This window comes from Pristiophorus japonicus, chromosome 21 (genome assembly GCF_044704955.1).
Source record: "Pristiophorus japonicus isolate sPriJap1 chromosome 21, sPriJap1.hap1, whole genome shotgun sequence".
Lineage (NCBI taxonomy): Eukaryota > Metazoa > Chordata > Chondrichthyes > Pristiophoridae > Pristiophorus > Pristiophorus japonicus.
This window is the reverse complement of record NC_091997.1, coordinates 28367284-28389218: the sequence shown is the minus strand read 5'-3', so window position 1 is coordinate 28389218 and position 21935 is coordinate 28367284. Positions and strand designations below refer to the sequence as shown.

Sequence of the window (21935 nt, the reverse complement as noted above, 5' to 3'; positions counted from 1 at the left end):
AATTCTCATCCTTATTTTCAATCCCCCCATGGCCTCGCCCCTCCAGAGATGTCTGCACTCCTCTAATTGAGCCCTCCTGAGCATCCCTGATTATAATCACTCAATCATTGGTGGCTGTGCCTTCAGCTGCCTGGACCCCAAGCTCTGGAACTCCCTGCCTAAACATCTCTGCCTCTCTACCTCTCTTTCCTCCTTTAAGACGCTCCTTAAAACATACTTTTTTGACCAAGCTTCTGGCCACCTGCGCTAATTTCTACTTATACGGCTCGGTGTCAAATTGTTATCACATAAAACTCCTGTGAAGCGTCGTTGTTGTTAACTTGTTCAATTGTTTTTACAGCAAAAATAGTGTGTATAAAGTTGAAGTTCACGTTAAATCACAGATTCTGTGCTGATTGCATCTGTGAAGACTGCAACAGCACACCCTGTGGAGGAGCAGGATATCACTGACAGCAACTTCCGGATTTACGTGTTTAACTGCGCACGTGCGGCTTCCAGAAGTTGCTGTCAGTTTTACAGAGTAATGATGGCAAATGCTGACGGTTTCGCCGTCATTACAACCGCAAATTCCAGGCCAATATTCTGCTAAGGTGGAGCTATGTTCCTCCAGGACCACAAAATTGAATTGTTGTTAGTCGCCACAGAATAAGTCAATCAGAGTTTAATTGCTGTTTCGTTAGGGAATTTTGAAGACTGGTATTGTGCTTGTTAGTTTCAGACTAATGGTGAGAGACATCCAGAAATGTTAAAATTGTTTTGCATCTGTAATAAAGTGTGATGTCCAAATTGTGACTTCTGAAAAACGACATCTGCATTTAGCATTTTTGATGATTACTAGTAAGCCTCCAGTGGCATTGCTTATGGGATATCAGATGATGCACTGTTTTATTGGTTTTTATACCGAGAATAGTGTGTAAAAAGTTGACGTTCCCGTCAAATCACTTAGTATAACAAGAATATTGTACTGAGTGATGCATATCTATTGTTCTGTTGCCAGCTGAAACTTTTAAGGTCACTAAACCTAATTGTTCAGTAAACAGTGGGTGAGTTCAATCGGAGTTTAATTACTTTAATAGGCCTGATTTTCTATTTTTGACTACTAAAGATTAGTCAGAGGCTATAGACATACTCGCCTGAAATTTCTGCAGGAGTTCTCCTAATCTCTTGCCATAACTTTGGCGGAAACCCTGGAAACGGTTGTTTCTGCCTTATCACTATGGGTTCTATCTACCTTCTGCCAAAGTTATGGCAGGGGGATCGGGAGATCCTCTGTGGAAATTCTACTCCTCTGACTTTTATGTCAATAAATTATTTTCAATTACTGGAGGAATTTCCTTGTACATTTCTAATAACTGGCTTTCTTTCAGCATACCTTTTAAAAAAGGATAATGCAGACATTAGCAGGTCTCACAGTATGACACCTGAAGCATGATGGAGATGAGACACATTTTAGATGTACAATTTTTAAAATATATTTTACAATATATTAAAAATATACTTACATACACATATAAATATAGTTGGATAGATATACAGAAAGAGAGACGCTGAGAGTTTGATAATGTCATTTCAAGTCCCAGTATTATGGTCCCAAATTTGTGTTTAAAAAAAGCAGATTTAAATTTTCCTCTATAAAACAGTCACCTGTATATTCTGGTTACAGGCACTAAGAGTTGAATTTGCGCCTCGGTTGGGGGGCGGTAACCTTTCCGAGATCGGACATTCTGCGCCTAGTGCAGAAGTGTCGAAATTGGGCTTACCACCCCCTGACAGGAAGTGAAGCGCAATGTCGCGCACTCCACTTCCTCTGGGGCGGGATTGGGGCTGCTACCCGGGCAAACATTGGGGCGCTACGCGGCACTCCCCTTCCGTTAAAAGGGAAGGACGCTGCGAGCTCTGCCGCCCTTTTAGTGAGCCTGATGCGGGGTGACATGGTCGCAGCCCGGCACTGAAACAGAGTGCTGGGCTGCATGATCGTGGCACGGACCCAGCAAAATCAGGGGACAGCGGCCCGAGCGGTGAGTCGGATAAATAAAATGGCGGCGCACGCGCAGCGCAACACACCTTTAACTTTTGTTCAGTGAGCAGAGTGTGACCTGGCTCGCGACCTGCGAGGTTGGTGCCGACATTGGCCACAGCAGCCTCACGGGGCATTAGTCAATTTCTGCCGCAGAGCGAAAAGGGATCGCTGCGCATAGCGATGACGTCACCGGATTTGCGTCTCCGCTAACTCCCGCTCAATTTTGCTGCCCCACCCCCAGGCGAACAAACTTTCGTGCCTCATTAGCGCCCCCCCGGACCCGTTAACGGGAGGCGCAAAACAGGCCAATTTTGGCCCCTAGATTTATTCTTTTTCTGTCTACTGTATATGCAGAACAATCAGTAAAAGTGGTATGCAAAATTTTGACAAGTTTTTCCTGCGTAGCGTTCCTCAAAATTTGCTTTAATGGCAGCATTTTGCAAGGGTAAATGGAGTAGGTATTCAACTTGACAATCTAGACATAAAATTGGAATTGCTGATTGGCCGCCCATTGTAGAAACTACCCGAGGGAAATGACACTCAGGTAGTTTCTATCTGCTACGGCGGTTTTACACTTGGATGGCAAGTTGAAAGTCTACCCCATTGATTGCTCAAAGGTTTTTGTAGTCTGCAGATGTTTCTCGGTATTCATTATGGTTCTATGAGAAAACTATATGAACCTGTTGATATTAGACAAGTTTATATAATGATTTGATAGCGTAATGCTTAAAAACAAGAAACAAAAGCATTTTCTCTATTGAATAAAAACAATGAAGGGTTTTATTTATTCCTTCAAAATTGAAAATGTAACAAATGCCAGATATGGACCGGCTATGTTGAAGTCCTGTTTGAAAACAAATAAAGTTGTTCTTGTTGGAACTCAAAGTGGCTATTGACTTCATTACCCTGTGGTAAGCTTGTAATCCAATATGTGAACTTTTGATGGTTCCTGGAGCATCGAAATTGCGTAGTGCCCCATTTGGGGCGATAACTTTTCAGGGAGTGCAAAAGTATCGCTGGGCGAAAAAAGGTTTGCTGCTGCATGGAACTTTGACTTTAGCGCTGCAAGAGGGAAGTGGAGTTAATTCGATACTGAGATTTCCTGAACTAATTGAAACTCAGAAGCAATTTCAGGCAAAAAAAAGAGGAGCTTAAGACTTGCCTTATACACATTCCAAACAAGATAAGATGGGGCTGAAATTGCCCCTTTCGATAAGAGTCGTGGCCGCTGCTCGGTCGGCGGGGAGAGGCTGGCCATTTTGAAAATTGTCCTCGTGGATTTTCCCGGCGGAGAATGTCTCCGCTCTGCCTGTGTTGCCGTTCCATTGACCCTTTACCTTCCGGCGGCGACCCCCTTTCTGCCCCGCGTGTGAAATTGCCCCGCGGGAAATAGCCCCACAGGAGTGGATCGGCTGCCAGTCGGTGCCACTGACAGCTTTTCCCGGCGGGAACATTCTTGTGGTTGGGGGCGGCTAACAGGCAGCCCGGTAACCCTGCTTGGGTACCGAACTGCTGACCCGATCAAAACCCTCCCTGGTGACCTAGTGTTTGCCACTAAAGTGGCTGCACAGTTTGCAGCGGCCCTGCCCTTTAACTGAAGAAGAAGGACGTTGTGACGCATCAGCGTAGCGCTGATGCCTCTGACGATGGCTGCTCTGACCCACCCCCAATTCTGCCCCGCTGTTGACACCACATCCATCCTGCTCCAAAAAAAACCAAGGAGCTGAGTTTCCCCGGATTGTCCGCCCCATGCACTCGATCAGTGCATCCCCGTTTTGGGCAGAGGTCAATTTCGGCCCCGATCCCTCAACCACCTCTGCATGGTACAAGGGTTTTGAAGAAGTAGTACACATAAAAATAAATTGCTGATCACAGGAATCCATGAGCTCAGATTGTTCTATCATCAACTAACTCAGAAATAAATTCATGTAGGGATCACCCAAATGGAAAAAAAAAGGCACATCTTCAAGGTATTCTTCATAAATTAGGACACTGTGATGTTCTCCTACTGTCATGCATATTAAAAACTGTTGAGCGGAAACTGCAGCAGTGTACAAGCTCAGAAGGTTTGGAGGGAGTTCCTCATCCAGCAGTATTTGCAAATAAAAAGAATCAACGATACACCACAGCCTGCTGGGTTTATGTAGTGGTCAAGATGTTAGTGGACAAAATGGCATTTTTGGTCTTCAGAGTGGAAATTTTTCATGAGGCTTATACTGTTGCCATCATTGCTTAATAAAAGCTGATATTTTTTAGGACTCATAGGAACAGGAGTTGGACCCTCAAGCCTGTTCCACGGTTCAATTAGATTAAGGCTGATCTTCACCTGAACAATTACCTGCCATTGATCCATATCATGGTGCAACGGTAGTGTGTCTGACTCCCGATCTGAAGGTTGCGTGTTCAAATCACGTCGAGGTCACTGTTCGTTCGGATATTGTTCTTCCAGAATTAATATTTCCATATCCTTTGATATGCTTACTTAATACAAATCTGTTGATTTCACTCTAGAAAGTTTTAATTGACCCAAAATCCACAACCTTTTAGGGGAGAGCATTCCAGATTTCCACAACCCTTTGTGTGCAAAAGTGCTCCCTGATTTCATTCCTGAATGGCTTCGTTCAAATTTTAAGATTGTACCCCATGGATTCCACCACCAGAGGAAATAGCTTCTCTGCATTTATCCTATTGAATCATTTTTATCATTCTTCTATATTCAAGGGAATACAAGCCAAGTTTATGTAACCTGTCCTCATAATTTAACCCTCTAAGCCCCTGGTGAATTCTAGTGAATCTGAGTTGCACACCCTCCGAGGTCAATACATCATTCTTGAGGTGCGGTGCCCAAAACTGAACACCGTCCTACATTTGTGCTCTGACCAAGGCTCTATATAACTTAAGTATAGCTTCTTTCCTTTTGTTTCCCAGTCCCTTACTAGTTTTAAATGATTTGTGTACTTGGACTACAAAATCTCATTTCCTCATTTCCAGTTTCCAGTTTCTCACCATTTATAAAATATTCCAATTTATCTTTCTTAGGCCCAAAGTAGATGGTCTCACATTAAATTCCATCTGCCATAGTTTTGGCCATTCACTTAATCTGTCTAAGTCCCTTTGCAACTTCCTGCTCTCACCTGCCCTACTTACTGTTCCTCCTAATTTTGCCTCATCTGCAAACTTGGATATACAACTCTCTTTTCCTTCATCCAAGTCATTAATAAATATGGTGAAAAGTTGAGGATCCAGAACGGGTCCCTGGGGGAAACCACTTGTCACATCCTACCAACCTAAGTACATACCCATTACCTCCACTCTCTGTTTCCTACCTCCCAACCAATTTTCAACCCAAGTCAAATGCTACCTAAAATTCTGCACGCTCTCATTTCAAAACTCATGCTGTCCAAACAGAAGTTCCAATAGTTGCTTTCCTGGAGCTGACCATTCATCTTCCCTGTACAGAATCCTGATCCTGTTAGCTATCAACACTATGAGGCCAAGAACCAGGTCTTTCTGAAGCACTTATAGATGGCCAGAATCTTCTCCTTCACCCAATTGTCAGGAATTATTCATGTTGTGAAAGCAACAGTTAGCACCACTTGAAGCAGATGCCTCGGTATTGATCCAAGTCGACGTGTTTGAGGTGCATAGCTGATGAAAAATTGGGTGGAGGCTGATTACTCTGCCTCTTTTGTGTTACCCAAGGATTTCCAGCTTCCCTTGAGGGGTAGGGCTTGTACCTGGAGCAGGTGCAAGCCTCAGACAGCCATGGGAATGAAGTCTTCTATCTCATTGTGCTCCAGGTAGCATAGTGGTTATGGCCCCAAGTTTCCACACGATAAAAATTGGGCGCCCCTCCGAGCTGGGCGCCCGTTTTTAGCGCCGAAAAAAAAACGCGCGATTCTGGAGCGCCCTGCAGCTCCATGTCTGCTTGGCGCGGCGCCCAGGGGGGCGGAGCCTACCACTCGCGCCGATTTTGTAAGTGGGAGGGGGCGGGTACCATTTAAATTCGTTTTTTTCCTGCCGGCAACCCTGCGCGTGCGCGTTGGAGCGTTCGCGCACGCGCAGTGTGAAGGAAACATTGGCACTCGGCCATTTTTGTAGTTCTTTGTAGCTGTTTAATTTTTGAACATTTTTTAATAAAAGCACATTGCCATCAGCACATCAGCACTGAGGCTTCTTGCAGCCTTCTCACTGTCTCCTTCCCCCCCTGCCCGCCGTCGGGAACGGCTTCCTCCTTCCCCCCCACTGCGGGAAAGAACGGCTGCCTCCTTCCCCCCACCACCCCGCGGGAACGAACGGCTGCCTCAACTTGTGAGGCTTCCTGCAGCATTCTCCCTGGCTGAAGCACTTTCACACAGGTAGGAAGATGGTTTCTTTTCTTTGCTTATAAATTTTTATTCGGGTTGGATTTATTTGTATAATATTTGTATAAGTATAAATAAGGATTTATTATAGAATTTAATGACTTCCCTTCCCCCCCCTACCTTGTTCTGGACGCCTAATTTGTAACCTGCGCCTGATTTTTTAATGTGTAGACAAGGTTTTTTCAGTTCTACAAAAATCTTCACTTGCTCCATTCTAAGTACGTTTTCACTGTGGAAACTTTGAAATCAGGCGTCAGTGGCCGGACACGCCCCCTTTTGAAGAAAAAATTCTGTTCCAAAGTGAAACTGTTCTAACTGACTAGAACTGCAGAAAAAAAATGTGGAGAATTGCGATTTCTAAGATAGTCCGTTCTCCACCAGTTGCTCCTAAAAATCAGGCGCAAATCATGTGGAAACTTGGGCCCATTGTTACTGGACTAGTAGTCCAGAGACCAAGACTAATGATCTGGAAACATGAGGTCAAATCCCACCACAGCAGCTGGGGAATTTAAATTCAGCTAATTAAATAAATCTGTAATAAAAAGCTAGCATCAGTAATGGCAACCATGAAACTACCAGATTGTCATAAAAACCCATCTGGTTCACTAATGTCCTTTAGGGAAGGAAATCTGCTGTCCTTACCTGGTCTGGCCTATATGTGACTACAGACTCACAGCAATGTGGTTGACTCTTAACTGCCCTCTGAAATGACCAAGCAAGCCATTCAGTTGTATCAAACCGCTACAAATCACAGCAGTTCAAGAAGGTGGTTCACTACCACCATCTCAAAGGCAATTAGGGATGGGCAATAAATGCTGGTCTTGCCAGCCATGCCACATCCCATGAACATATACATTTAAAAAAAAAAGATACACCAAGCAGGCAAGTAGAGGGGTGCACAAAGAAGTTAATGGTATCTTCGCACTTAGTCCCTGTCAGATTGGATGATCTAACAGTGACAGTCAGCAAGTGCCGGGAGGCTATAAAAGGTAAGTAGAACCTTTTTTCCAGGTCTCCACTAGATCTTGAGTTGTGCACCTCAAACACGTCGACCTGGATCAATACCGAGACAGCTGCTTCAAGTGGTGCTAACTGTTGCTTTCACAGCATGAATAATTCCTGTCAATCGGGTGAAGGAGAAGATACTGGCCATCTGGAGATAATCTGGCGGCTATTTTTGGACAGCAGCGAGAAGATCCCACAGCCAGCAGTGATTACCACTGCTGGCAGCTTCTCAGTTAAGCCTGGGCCTGTTTTTAGGCAACAGATCACAGGCACAGAGTCTAGAGAAGCAGGGCCAGGTCAACACTGCAGCTGAGGGAGCACGAGAAGGCTAGGACCTAACATTGCTCCCCAAGGGTCACTCAGGAAGGAGCTGGAAGAGGGGGAGAATGAAGCCAGTAGCCAGATGTTTGGAGATGGGTCCAGAGGTGGCACAGAAAATGGCTGCTTTCATTATTATGGCTTTCCTGTCTGATTGGTTTGTGTTAACCACATAACTGATAATACCACATGGGTGCAACTGATCAATCAGCTCACTAAAAGACACATTCAAGACAAGGGTATCGGCAGGATATGCTATGGACACCATGGCATACAATTTTGTTGTGCTATCTATGGGCTTCAAGTTACATAAAATGAGTGTGATCAACTTGAATTCCAGTGATCTCACAACTGATCAGTTCATGCTGTGCTATTGATCAATTGTTTTTCTTCACTCACAGTTCGTGCAGCTGTTTCTGACCACCCCAGTGCTACATGCTGCAGCAGTGCTATATTTTAATCAGTATTTATCTTGGTTCATGTTATGTCTCAAATAAAGCAATGTGACTGAGTACTGTAGACTTGAGTAAGTGTGACCTTAGTCTCTTTATTCTGACTCCAGAGTGCTGGTACAGCATGGGAGGCCTGCTTATATGCAGTGCTCCCAAGGGATGCTGGGATCCCTTGGGACTCCAATAGGTGCACTCTCTGGCGGCGGTAGAATGCTGGTTACAAGTGTTGCATACATAACAGTTCACTCCCCCTTTGAAATGGGGAACATTTTTGTTGTTGGTCTGTGAAATTGGTAACAATGGAATCTGGGATTATTGATTCTTTAAGTAACTATTAACAGCTAATTCATGAGCTGCAGTTTAACAAACTTCAGAAATAGGGTACTTTATAAAATCAGATCAGAAAATTATTTGGAGTTATTTAGGGCTGGGAACACCTCTCCTGTTTATTAATTGAGAGTTAATATTAACACACAGCCAATATAGAAATATGAAACACAATTCCCCTACACAGATAGTAGCAATGGTGGGGTTGAGAATGAAAGGGCAACTGGTGTATAAGATTTATTTTTCTAGTTTCACTGTTGACGCAAGACACACAATGGGCCAGAAATTGCTGTAATGGCAAGTTTAGCTGCGAACAATGCTAATTAGACTTGTACGCTCACCGTTGACATCGCACTATATTTGCGCCGCAAATTGCCATCACGTTGATCCAAAACGGGGCAGCAATGTCTTATCTGGGACATCGTGAACATCAGTCCACAGGCCTCTCTCAATCCATGGCCTATCTCCTTGACCAATGAAAGAAAAGGATAGAGTAACAGACCAAACGATGGAGAAGAAATCAAGGTGAACCAGAGTCAAACAAAATATATAGAGACAGAAAGAGGAATAAAGAGAGGGAAAGAGAGTGGTTTAAGGCAGAAAAAAACAGAAAGGAAAAGTAAGAAAAAAAATTTAAAAGAACAAGCAAAAGAAGAGGACATTGTAACCCAGTTGTATTTGGGAATTGCTGACTGGTCCTTGAGAAGTTCTCTCTTCTGTTAGGCAGTCTCCCAGAGTCGAAGATGACTTGCTTCACACTAATATGAGTTCTAAGGTGACTAATGAGTCCATTGCGGGATCCACAGACTCTGTCACTGGTGAGGCAGGGGTTGGTTGAAGGGACGGGTGGGTGGGGTGCTTGGTTTGTCGTACTCTGCTTGTACTTGGCTTCCACGAGCTCACAACGGAGAAACTCAAAAGTGTTCGGTGCCTTCTCGAATGCTTCTCCTTCACTTTGAGCGGTCTTGGGCCAGGGATTCACAAGAGTCGGTGGGGATGTTACATTTTTTCAAGGAGTCTTTGAGGGCGTCCTTGAAGCGTTTTCTCTGCCCTTCTGGGACTCGCGTGCCGTGACGGAGCTCGGAGCAGAGTGCTTGTTTCGGGAGTGCTTGAGGAGTTAATGCGTGAATGGAAAGGTAGGTGTGCGAAATGTACAAACATTCTTGACTCATGAAGTAGCGAACCAGCAGACCCACCCATCATGATCAGGAACAGTGGAACAACCAGTGGATCTGCATTGCACTGCTTTCATAGGAACATAGGAATTGCTAGATGAAAAAAGACCCAGGTCTATCTAGTTTGCCTTCTGCCATCCTAGTACTCACATGATACAATGATAATGGAGTTGTGGACTTAGCATAGCAATCAATCTCTAGCAATCAATCTACAACAGACCCAGAAATGACATAAGAAAATATCCAGTGGTGGAGAACCTTGAGCCCAAAGTCACCTTTTGCCTCCCAAGCATGCTATACTTAACTTCTTATCTCAAATTACTCATCTACTGTATCCCAAAATGATATTTTATGAAAGAAATCTATCTAATTTTAATTTCTAACTGTCGGAACAGCTTTACATCCTGAAAATTATTGCCTTCCGACACTAACAGGAATGTGGATGGCCACCTGGCACAAAAAGACTGCCAAGACAGATAACAAGAATTAAAAAAACCTCTAGAAACAATTAATTGCCTGCTGGAGTGAGACTCCAAAGCTTCATTAAAGACTAACTACCCATTGCTGTTGGAAGTTTCTCTACATTGACAGCAACTTCGATCCTCTCATTATTTCCACAAAATTTTCAGGTTACCTCAAGGTCAGAAAAACAGCAGGAAATAACTGCTTTTTATTTTTGTACACTTTTTAACATTTTTCTGTTGCGATGTGTTGATGTTTTACACAAATGAGTGTGGCATCTCATCATCATAGGCGATCCCTCGATCGAGGATGACTTGTTTCCACGTGGGTTCACAGATGTTTCAATGAAGGATCCGATATTCCAGTCCTGAACTCCAATTGAAGGAGTGGAAGATGCTGGTGCGTGGATTTATTTAACGTGTGGTGACCGTTACACATTAGCCACCACACGAGCTAGGCCTTTATCCAGTGGCAAGGGTTAACTAGGACAACTGGAGACCTGCTCTGCTGCACGGACCTAGTGCGTACACATATCACAGCATGGGCTGGCCTGTGCTGCTCCTGGGAACTCGGCTCTTCTGGGCCCCGCACCCTCATTTGCCGCACCTCCGCCATGATCTCTCACCGTTCCTCCGCCACAAACATTCACCGCACCTCCGCCACAATCTCTCACCACTCAGAACTCAGAAATGGAAGCAAGTCTTCCTCGATTTTGAGGGACTGCCTATGATGATAATTACTGTTTCTCTCTTCTGTTATGCTTTGGTGTGTCCAGTTTTCTTTTTCTCATATCTTTGTTTTTCTTCTCTGCTTATATCTCGGTGGTCTTCTGATTGTCTCTTTTTCTTTCTTTTTGAGTAGAAGGGAGTGGGTAATGCGGCAGGTAAGGGCGCTAACAAGGCATGCAAGTTGTATTTTGAGGAGATGGGTGTGGGGAAAATGGCAGTTTATAAGACCTGCCCCTATTGCTTTATGCAAACCCCGTGCTCCCATTATTATCCTTGCAACAAACATGCCAAATTACATTTGACAAGTTCCTGCCCTCCCAAAATAGTACTAAATTGAGCCATCTTTTGGATGAGACGTTAAACCGAGGCCCCATCTGCCCTCACAGGTGGATGTAAAAGATCCCACGGCACTATTTCGAAGAAGCGCAGGGGAGTTATCCCTGATGTCCCGGCCAATATTTATCCCTCAATCAACATAACAAAAACAGTTTATCTGGTCATTATCACATTATTGTTTGTGGGAGCTTGCTGTACACAAATTGGCTGCCACGTTTCCCACATTACAACTGTGACTACTCTCCAAAAGTACTTAATTGGCTGTAAAGCGCTTTGAGACGTCCGGTGGTCATGAAAAGTGCAATATAAATGCAAGTCTTTCTTTCTTTCTTTCTGTTTAAATCGGAAGTGCCACCTCCCTGCTATCTGTTTTGTACTATTACCCATTCCTTTTCTACTACCATCTGTTTACCACAATTCCCACATTGCCATTATATCACTGAATCATTGTGCTCTGCAGTACTGCCGTTGTTGCTCTGTTGCACTCTCCCTCACCATGCATTAATGATACCTACAGTCCCCCTCCTTCACGATCATGTGCCACCTTATTCTACTTCATCCATGTCTCCTTCGCATCCCTATTTTCTTTCCATCCAAATCACTTGACTCCTTAGCTTTATCCTGTGCTCTTGTGGCTCTCAGCGCCTTAGCTCACATCTGCTACCTGCCACGTCCTCCCTCCTATTTGCACAAGCCTGAACAGGAACCAAAGAAAAATATAGGGAGGATACATTCTTATTGTGCCATTGTGGCCATCAATTCACATCACTCACTCTCTAACCCTTGCCCTTGAACCCATCTACATTACTAACAAATGTTTGTTAACAGTGTGAAGAAACATATAGGGAGAGTTTGAGCCAGGGTGGAGGCTGAAAGCAGTGGGGAGGCCTGCAGCAGAAAAACTGAATTGATGCTGGGAAGAAGTGGGGCTGGAGCAGCAACACTGTTTGACCTGGGCTGCGGCGATAGCTTGAAGAGAAGCAGACACTATGCTCAAGCCAAAAGATTAGGGAAGCCCACTGAAATGTATGCACCTGTGAGGATGCTCACTGTGTTGACCACTAGTGTCAGCAGTGGCTCAGTGGGGACCACTCTTGCCTCTGCGTCAGAAGGTTGTGGGTTCAAGTCTCACTCCAGAGACCTGAGCACAAACATTTTTTGTGCCCCTCCCCCTTTAATCAGGGGGGCACTTGATTACTGATACAACTCAAAATAGTTGTAGAGCTGGTGCGAGAGATGGGTGCCGGAGGGACTGGAGTGCGTCATCACCACCGGCAACCAAATTTTGATTTGATTTAAGTTACTGCCAAAGTTTAATTTGTCGGTTTTAGTGCCCCCTTTAATTAATATTCACTTGATTATTGTTTCAACTAAAATAGTTGTAGAGCTGTTGAGTGGAAGTGGCTTAGGTGGATGTTCACAAGACTCAATAAAACCCCAATCAGTTGGGTTTGGGAAATCCACGATGTAGCAAGTGGTTGTGAGCCTGGTAGATGAACTGGTAATGTGTAGTGTGATTGTTAAACCTTTTGCGAATAAACCAACCAGTTCTTAATAGCTATGTGCTGCTTTGAATTCTTAAGCAAAGAACCCATGAAGCAAATACATTACACCCACCATTAAAAATTGAATCAGAGTCAAGCGAGTCAGGACTGAGGCAGCAAACTGTCGAGAGTGGGGAAGACTGGCCAAGACGGCAAAGCTGGGAACCTGTGAGGGATGTGAGATGGACTGGCCAGGGTGATGGAAATAGCCAAAGGGGATGGGGAGAATCAGGTTAAGTGTGCGCCTGAAACTGGTTGGCGGGCAAAGAAACTCGCTGGAGGCTGAATGAGGCCATTCGGAGTGGGGAGCTGCTACAGTGGCACCAGTGGTGGAAGGCTAATAACTACACAGTGACAGGTAAGTAACAACATTTGAACATTCCCATGATAAAATGCTGATAAAGCTGGTTTCTGTTAGAAATGTGGACATAAAAGAAATATTAAAAAATCATGACAACAGAAAGTAAAGTTTGTGGACAGGAATTGTGTACCATATGCAAAATTCTAAATAATATACAGATATGAAAACATTTTCACAAATGTTTGTGATAATGTGGAATGCACTGGTCAAGAAGGCCATAGATGCAAAGTCAAATGAGCTGTTCAAAATGGAGACAGATCCTTATATGGAAAACCAGAATATTAAAGATTATGGAGACAAGACGTGAAATTGGAATTAAAAAGCTAGCAGAGCAAGATCCAATGACCAAATGTAGTTATACACACACACACACGATAAATACCAATGTCTTTTTGAATGAATATAATAAAATTACCTTGGGCTGTTCTGTACGCGCTTCAGCATAATTCGGTACATATTTTCCCAATTCATGTCCTTTGTGTTGTCGCGGCCGTTCTCGTGGTCGCGTTATTGGTGGAGGGAACATCTCTGTCTCTTTGCCCTCTGCTTCTTCTTTTTCGTCTGGACGCAAAAGAGAAGGATTCCAATTCCCTAGTTCAGGTAAATACTCTTTTCCTTCATACTGCTTCATTAGGTGTCCTATTTTGGTAAGAAGGTCTGTACAAGCAGCCTTTAATTTAGGTTTCAGACAATCTATCTTAATTATTCTTATTACGTGAGCAAACAGAGTTTGTATATCCTTGTTGGGTTCTACTGCTCGTACTTCTTCATTAACTTTAGTCTCAAACATATCATCAACATTTGTTTTGATTTTAGTATTATTGGATGAAGAACTTTTAACTGATTCCTTTATTATTTTCTTGGGATGTACTGGGGGAATTAAATCTTTATTACCTTCCTTTTTCTCTAAAGCTGGAAGCTTGGTTATCCGTTGTGCAGAAGCCGTGTTCGCATTGGGATGTTCACTGTAATTACCATCTTTTGGAGATTTGTTATATGCATCTTCAAGTAGTTTAATAATATCAAGTTGAGAAAGCTTATTGTTGGGTTCTGTAACAGGATTTGCATCAAAACTTGGCTGGCTGTTTTTCTGCACAGCATCATCCAGGAACTGACCTAATGGTTTGTGCCAAGATTCATCTGAAACATTAACTTTAATAGCTTCGTTATTACCAAGATCAAGAAACTCAGTCTCTTGAATAGTCCTACTGAAATGTCCAGCATCAAGTGCTTTATTTAGCGGTGGCTTTTGCTTATCTTTAAGAGAGTCACCATTGAGGTTTTTAGAAATATTATTTTCCACTTGATTTAGTTCTTCAGGTGGCACTTCAATTATTGTAGGAGTATCGATTTCTTCATATACAGAAATGTCCGCTTGTGGGTCTTCCATTATTTCTAGAGTGTGTGGCTCTTCAGCCTTTGGAGCATTAATATCCAGTTCTACAATTTCTGGGTAATCTATTTCAAGTTCAGATATAACTTCTGGTTTAGGTGTAGTTGTTTCTGGGAAGTTAAAAATTGTAGTCTTTTTCATCTTCTCCTTGATATTTGTTGCCAGATCCAGTGTTTCCCTCTTAACTCTCTTTATAACTTTGTGCGTTTTGAACTTTTGATTTTTATTCTCAAACTTAGAAGAAACTATGCCCCGAGGAGGCCCACGGTTATGATGATCACGTGGACCGTGGCTTAACTGATGTAATGGAATTTTATCAGAACCAAATATGTTCAGATGACTATGATTGCCATCTTTCCTTCCATTAATGTTCAACTGAAGATGGTTTGCTCTGCCAAGGTGTGAACTAAATCTATTATCTCTGTCAAAGGATGGCCGTGGTCTAATTCTACTTAAATGAGGCATTTTTTCTGCCCTTGAAGCAGCCACACGTGGATCTAAATGATTTCCAACATATATGTTCTTTTCACTTTCTTCTATTTGATGAAGCAAACCTAATTTGGAAGATCTCGATAACTTGTTAACACGGTTCAAGCTCCCACTGGAATCAGTATTTTGATTAAGGAATGACTCCAATATTTTGTGGTTCTTTAGGGACATCTGAGATCTTAGTACAGTTCCATTGATCATCAGAAAAGTTTCACTTACATCTGTAATACAAAAAAAAATGAAATCAGAAATAACTAACATTTCTGTATTTCCTGTTCTATTTTTAAAAGTAACTTTATTCAGTACACTTTTTTCATGATTGTTTCTCCAGACTTAGAAGATACAAATCAATTTATACTGTTCAATTAAGAAACAAATAAGCAGAACAGAAATCCTCATTTAATTTTATGCTAAAATGAAATATATTAACTTAAAATACTCATTATTTTTGAGTTTGTAAATCCTTTGTAGTTATAGTTTAAGACCATAGCTAAGAAATAACTGGTACATCGAAAGATGCATAACCAGAAACAACTTTATAGTCCATCTGGTTGGTCCTAAAATCTAAAATTTCTCAATATTCCTTCAAATATGTGTTGAATTCTCCTTTAATTTGTTCTATACTATTTGCCTCCACTGTCTCCCAAGGCAGGCCATGCCTCAAGTTCACCACTCTCTGTGTAATTAAATTAAAGTGTGTGAGCACCTTTCTTCTCTAAACTTGAGCCCATGCCATCTGATTGTAGATGCTTGTGACAATCAGAGACTTAACAACAGGATTACATTTTTCAATAAACAAAAGAATTTAGAATGTTCCCAGATTCTTCAAACTATCTTCATAGTTCAGCTGCCTTAAGCTTGGTGTCAGTTTGCTTTCCCTTCAATGCCTGTATATTGCTGCAGTTGTGTGGTGACAAAATACTCAGGTGTGGCCATACCAGCGGCTTGTACAGACACATCAGGAGTATTTTTGAGTTTGCCCTTCCAATGGGGAGCCTCACCTACCAGTCACACATATTAGAAAATCACATATTGAGAAAGCAGTTAAAAAGGCTAACGGGATTCTGGGCTTCATAAATAGAGGTATAGAGTACATGATGAACCTGCATAAAACACTGTTTTGGCCTCAACTGGAGTATTGCGTCCAATTATGGGCACCACACTTTAGGAAGGATGTGAATGCCTTCGAGAGAGTGCAGAAAAGATTTATGAGAATTATTCCAGGAATGAGGGACTTCAGTTACGTGGATAGACTGGAGAAGCTGGGATTGTTCTCTTTAGAGCAGAGAAGATTAAGAGGAGATTTGATAGAGGTGTTCAAAATCATGAGGGATCTGGACAGAGTAGATAGACAGAAACTGTTCCCATTGGCATAAAGGTCAAGAACCAGAGAACACAGATTTAAGGTGATTGGCAAAAGAACCAAAGACAACGAAAGATAAAACTTTTTTATGCAGCGAGTGGTTAAGATCTGCCTGAAAGGGTGGTGGAGGCAGACTCAATCTTATCTTTCAAAAGAGAATTGGATAAGTATCTGAAGGAAAATATAAGAACATAAGAAGCAGGAGTAGGCCATCTAGCCCCTCGAGCCTGCTCCGCCATTCAATAAGATCATGGCTAATCTGATCTTGGCCTCAACTCCACTTCCCTGCCCTCTCCCCATAACCCTTCACTCCCTTATTGTTCAGAAATCTGTCCATCTCCAGCTTAAATATATTCAATGACTCAGCCTCCAGTTCTCTGGGGTAGAGAATCCCAAAGATTCACAATCCTCTGAGAGAAGAAATTCTTCCTCAGTTCCGTTTTGAATGGGCGACCCCTTATTCTGAAACTATGGCCCCTAGTTCTAGATTCCCCCACGAGGGGAAACATCCTCTCTGCATCTATCCTGTCAAGCCCCCTCAGAATCTTATACATTTCATTAAGATCACCTTTCAGTCTTCTAAATTACAATGAGTATAGGCCCAACCTGCTTAATCTTCCTTCATATGACAACCCCATCATCTCAGGAATCAACCTTGTGAACCTTCTCTGAACTGACTCCAATGCAAGTATATCCCTCCTTAAATAAGACCAAAACTGTAAGCAGTACTCCAGGAGTGGTCTCACCAATGCCCTGCACAGTTGTAGGAAGACTTCCCTACTTTTATACGCCATCCCTCTTGCAACACAGGCCAACATTCCATTTGCCTTCCTAATTACTTGCTGTACCAGCCTGCTAACTTTTTGTGTTCCATGTACAAGGACCCCCAGATCTTTCTGTACCGCCGCATTTTGTAATCTCTCCCCATTTAAATAATAATTTGCTTTTTTATTTTTCCTACAAAGTGGTAACCTCATATTTTCCCACATTATACTCCAGCTACCAAATTTTTGCCCACTCACTTAGCCTATCTATATCCCTTTGCAGATTCTTTGCGTCCTCCTCACGACTTGCTTTCCCACCTATCTTTGAATCATCAGCAAATTTGGTTACATTACACTCGGTCCCTTCATCCAAGTCATTAATATAGATTGTAAATAGTTGAGGCCCCAGTACTGATCCCCGTAGCACCCCAATAGTTACAGTTTGCCAACCTGAAAATTACCCATTTATCCGTTTTCTGTTAATTAGCCAATCCTCTATCCATGCTAATATATTACGTCCAACCCTGTGAGTTCTCATCTTGTGCAGTAACCTTTTATGTGGCACTTTACCGAATGCGTTCTGGAAATCCAAATACATGACATCTACTGGTTCCCCTTTATCCACCCTGCTCGTTACATCCTCAAAGAACACCAGCAAATTGTCAATCATGATTTCCCTTTCATAAAATCATGCTGACTCTGCTTGACTGCATTATGGTTTTCTAAATGTCCTGCTACTACTTCCTTAATAATGGACTCCAGCATTTTCCCAATGACAGATGTTAGGCTAACTGGTCTATAGTTTCCTGCTTTCTGTCTCCCTCCTTTCTTAAATATTGGCGTTACATTTGCGGTTTTCCAATCCGCTGCGACCTCTTCTGATTCTAGGGAATTTTGGTAGATTACAACCAATGCATCCACTATCTCTTCCAACCCAGCTCCACTTTCCCGCCCAATCCCCATATCCCTTGATTTCCTTAGTGCCCAAAAATCTATCGATCTCTGTCTTGAATATACTCAACGACTGTGCATCTGGAGCTCTCTGGGTAAAGAATTCCAAATATTTATCACTCTCTGAGTGAAAAAATATCTCCTCATCTCAGTCCTAAATGGCCAACTCCTTATCCAGAGACTATGATCCCTAGTTCTAGAATCTCCAGCCACGGGAAACAGCCTCTCAGCATCTACCCTGTCAAGCCCTCTTAAGAATTTTCAATGCGATTACCTCTCATTCTTCTAAATGCCAAAGAATATAGACTCATTCTACTCAATCTCTCCTCATAGGACAACTCTCTCATCCGAGGAATCAACCTAGTGAATCTTTGTTGCAGCCCCTCTAAGGCAAGTATATCTTTCCTTAGGTAAGGAGAGCAAAACTGTATACAGTCATCATCATAGGCAGTCTCTCAAAATCGAGGAAGACTTCCTTCCACTCTAAAAGTAAGTTCTCAGGTGGCTGTACCCTGCCCTCTGCTCACCTGGGGCTCGCTTGCTGAGTAGGAGTTCCGAGTAGAGCATTTGCTTAGGGAGTCTCATGTTGGGCGTGCGGATGATGTGGCCCACCCAAAGGAGCTGGTTGAGTGTGGTCAGCACTTTGATGCTGAGGATGTTGGTCTGGGCGAGGACACCGATGTTGGTGCGTCTACCCTCCCAGTGGATTTGCAGGTTCTTGCGGAGGCAGCACAGGTGGTAATTCTCAAGCGCTTTGGAGTGTCTGCTGTATATAATCCATGTCTCTGAGCCATATAGGAGGGCAAGTATAACTACTGCCCTGTAGACCATAAGCTTGGTGCCAGATTTGAGGTCCTGGTCTTCAAACGCTCTCTTCTTCAGGTGACCGAGCTGCGCTGGCGCATTGTTGGACCTCGTCATCAATGTCTGCCCTTGCTGATAGTAGGCCCCCGAGGTATGGAAAATGGTCCACATTGTCCAAGGCCGAGCTGTGGATTTTGATGACTGTGGGGCAGTGCTGTGTGGCGGGGTCAGGTTGGTGGAGGACCTTTGTCTTACGGATGTTGAGCTTAAGGCCCTTGCTTTCGTATGCTTCGGTGAAGGTGTTGACGATGGCTTGGAGTTCAGTCTCTGAGTGTGCGCAGATTCAAGCGTCGCCGCATACTGTAGTTCAATGATAGAGGATGGGATGACCTTGGATCTAACCTGGAGGCGACGTAGGCTGAACAGGTTCCCATTGGTTCTATAGTTTAGTTCCACTCTAGTGGGGAGCTTGTTGATAGTGCGATGGAGCATTGCAGCAAGGAAGATCGAGAAGAGCGTTGGTGCGATGACGCAGCCCTGCTTGACCCCGGTCCGGACGTGGATTGGGTCTGTGGTGGATCCGTTGGTCAGGATCACGGCTTGCATGTCATCATAGAGCAGGCGGAGGATGGTGACAAACTTTTGGGGGCAGCTGAAACGGAGGAGGGCGCGCCATAGTCCCTCATGGTTGACAGTGTCAAAGGCCTTTGTGATGTCAAAGAAGGCTATGTACAAGGGTTGGTGCTGCATTTTTCTTGTAGTTGTCACGCGGTGAAAATCATGTCCATTGTACCTTTAGTGGATGGAATCCGCATTGTGACTCTGGGAGGAGCTCTTCAGCCATAGGGAGAAGACAGTTGAGGAGGATTGTTGCGATGATTTTCCCAGTGGCCGACAGCAGGGAGATTCCTCTGTAGTATACAGTACACCAGGTGTGGTCTCACAGAAACATTATATAACTGCAGCAAAAGTTCCTTACACTTATACTGTAATCCCCTTGCAATAAATGTTAACATATGCCTTCCTAATTGCTTGCTGTACCTGCATGTTAACTTTCTGTGATTTGTGCAGCAGACCCAAATCCCTCTGCATACTAGTATTTACTAGTCTCTGACGTTTTAAAAAATATTCTGCTTTTCTATTCTTCCTACCAAAGTAGATAATTTTACATTTTCCCAGATGTATGCACATCGTGCACAATTGACATACAGGTATACATATATAATACAATATAAACTAGTTTTAATGACCAATGTCATGGCCACTATCTGGTGGTTCTTGTCAAATATTTTGAGAGAACAGTTTCAGAACGATGTTAAAAATATATTTCTGGACCTACATAAAGTGATCAGTAAGTATAATGATTGCTTTGAATGGCGTGTGTTCATTTGTGTTTGCTCCTTCTGGTGACTGGTCTCATCCACACTTTTGTGTTTTTGTCATGGTGTGTTTAATCTCGTTTTGCATGCCTTCATTGCAATTTATTCAGACATTTTTTCTCTCCACAGCAGTCAGATTTTGTTTTAAATGTTGGTAGCTACACTTGCAGTTTGGTGTCTCAATCCGCATACCAGTTACTCAACATTAATAACAATAAACACATTGGTAAACTGTTGAGTAAAGAATGTATGGATATAATGTACATGAAGGATTCACAGTACCAGAAACAAAATCGAGAAGTATAGGTCAACCTTATTCACATCTCTCTTACTCTCTGCTCAGTCGTGCACCATCTGTAGCCTCAGCATTCGCAAGCCTTCCCTCCCATGCTTCTCATCGCATTTCTTCTGTTGCGACTGGCAGACCCTACTGTCCTCAAAATTACTTCCCTCACTTCCCAACACCTGTAGCATCCATCACGCATCATCACACTATTCTACACTGACATGCACATCTTTACAATTTCCAGCAGGCCACACACTAACACACTCCTTTACTTCTTGCAGGACTATCTGACACACTCTACCAGGGAGAAGACGGGGACAGACGGAGGACCGCCATCCCTACTAGTCCTGATGATTGGAAGAGGCTGCATTGGAATTAGTGGGCAGAGGATGTGTCAGGACTGTTGCAACTGGCGAGGCTGGTGAATATGCTCAGCAGGTGTTTGGCCATCTTACCCTCCTTTTCTCTTCTCATTGAACACTCACTCTCACACACTCTGCATGACAAAGCGGTGCTGCTTTGAACTGGTGCTCATAAGAACATAAGAAATAGGAACAGGAGTAGCCCAAACGGCCCCTCGAGCCTGCTCCACCATTCAATAAGGTCATGGCTGAACTTCAACTCCACTTTCCCGCCCTATCCCCATATTTCTTGATTTCCTTAGTGCCCAAGAATCTATCGATCTTAGTTTTGATCTCAACCCAGGAATCATCCAAGCCTTGCCAATAACTACTAACTGCTATCCCTCTCTTCACTTTCAAGGTCCATCAGAAATAACGTGCTGAGTTTCAGGACTGGAAGAGGAAGACTGCTCTCCCAGAGATACGCCATCTTTCAACCTTATCCTTGCAGGCACTAGCTCAGAAATCAACACCTCACATAGTTTAGAGGGTCAGTTAGAGGAGTCTGCATTGAAAGATTCACCGGCACAAGTGCACAGGAGTAAGGATAGAAGGATAGAACAGCCCAGGAATCAGCTCACTGGAGGGCAAACCCATTTCCAAGCCTTGTTGCAGAGGTCACAGACGGTGACTTCAAAGGACAAGCCTATATAAGCAGATGGCTGTGCACCACCATATTCTCAGTGCACTAGACAGCCTGTCAGCGAGTCTGTTGACAATGTCAGACAGTATTGAGGAGTCCACCTCCAATTTGAGTGGGGGGTGGGGGGAAGGTAATTGTAAAGGACATTGAAACAATGCAGGCAATCATGGAGCGCATAATCACCTCTATGCAAGCTGTACCAAGGCCCTGGGATATGGAGCCTTTGGTGGCAGCTCCGATGCAAGTTTAGACTGCTGCCATTCTGGCTCTGGGTTCTGACATCTCCTCCTCAGCTTACAATACAGGATGGGAGAGGAATAAACTTGGCAATTGCAGGCCAGTCAGCCTAACGCCAGTGGTGAGGAAACTT

At 43.4% G+C, this 21935-nt stretch overlaps 1 protein-coding gene and 1 long non-coding RNA gene across 5 annotated transcripts in view; one reads left to right on the top strand and one right to left on the bottom strand.

Annotated features, from left to right (window-relative positions):
* The window catches only part of LOC139233883 (leucine-rich repeat-containing protein 37A-like), a 101551-nt gene that overhangs the window by 40907 nt on the left and 38709 nt on the right, over positions 1-21935 (bottom strand). For 3 of the 4 annotated variants that reach the window (XM_070864517.1, XM_070864518.1, XM_070864519.1), the window contains one exon: positions 13508-15195. In XM_070864517.1, the coding sequence (XP_070720618.1) occupies positions 13508-15195 (1688 nt within the window). The remainder of the gene's footprint in view (positions 1-13507; positions 15196-21935) is intronic. The other variant, XM_070864520.1, reaches the window with a different exon arrangement.
* On the top strand, positions 19705-21414 carry LOC139233884 (uncharacterized). The gene is made up of 3 exons (XR_011588232.1): positions 19705-19788; positions 20803-20959; positions 21284-21414. It is a non-coding gene; the product is annotated as an uncharacterized lncRNA (long non-coding RNA).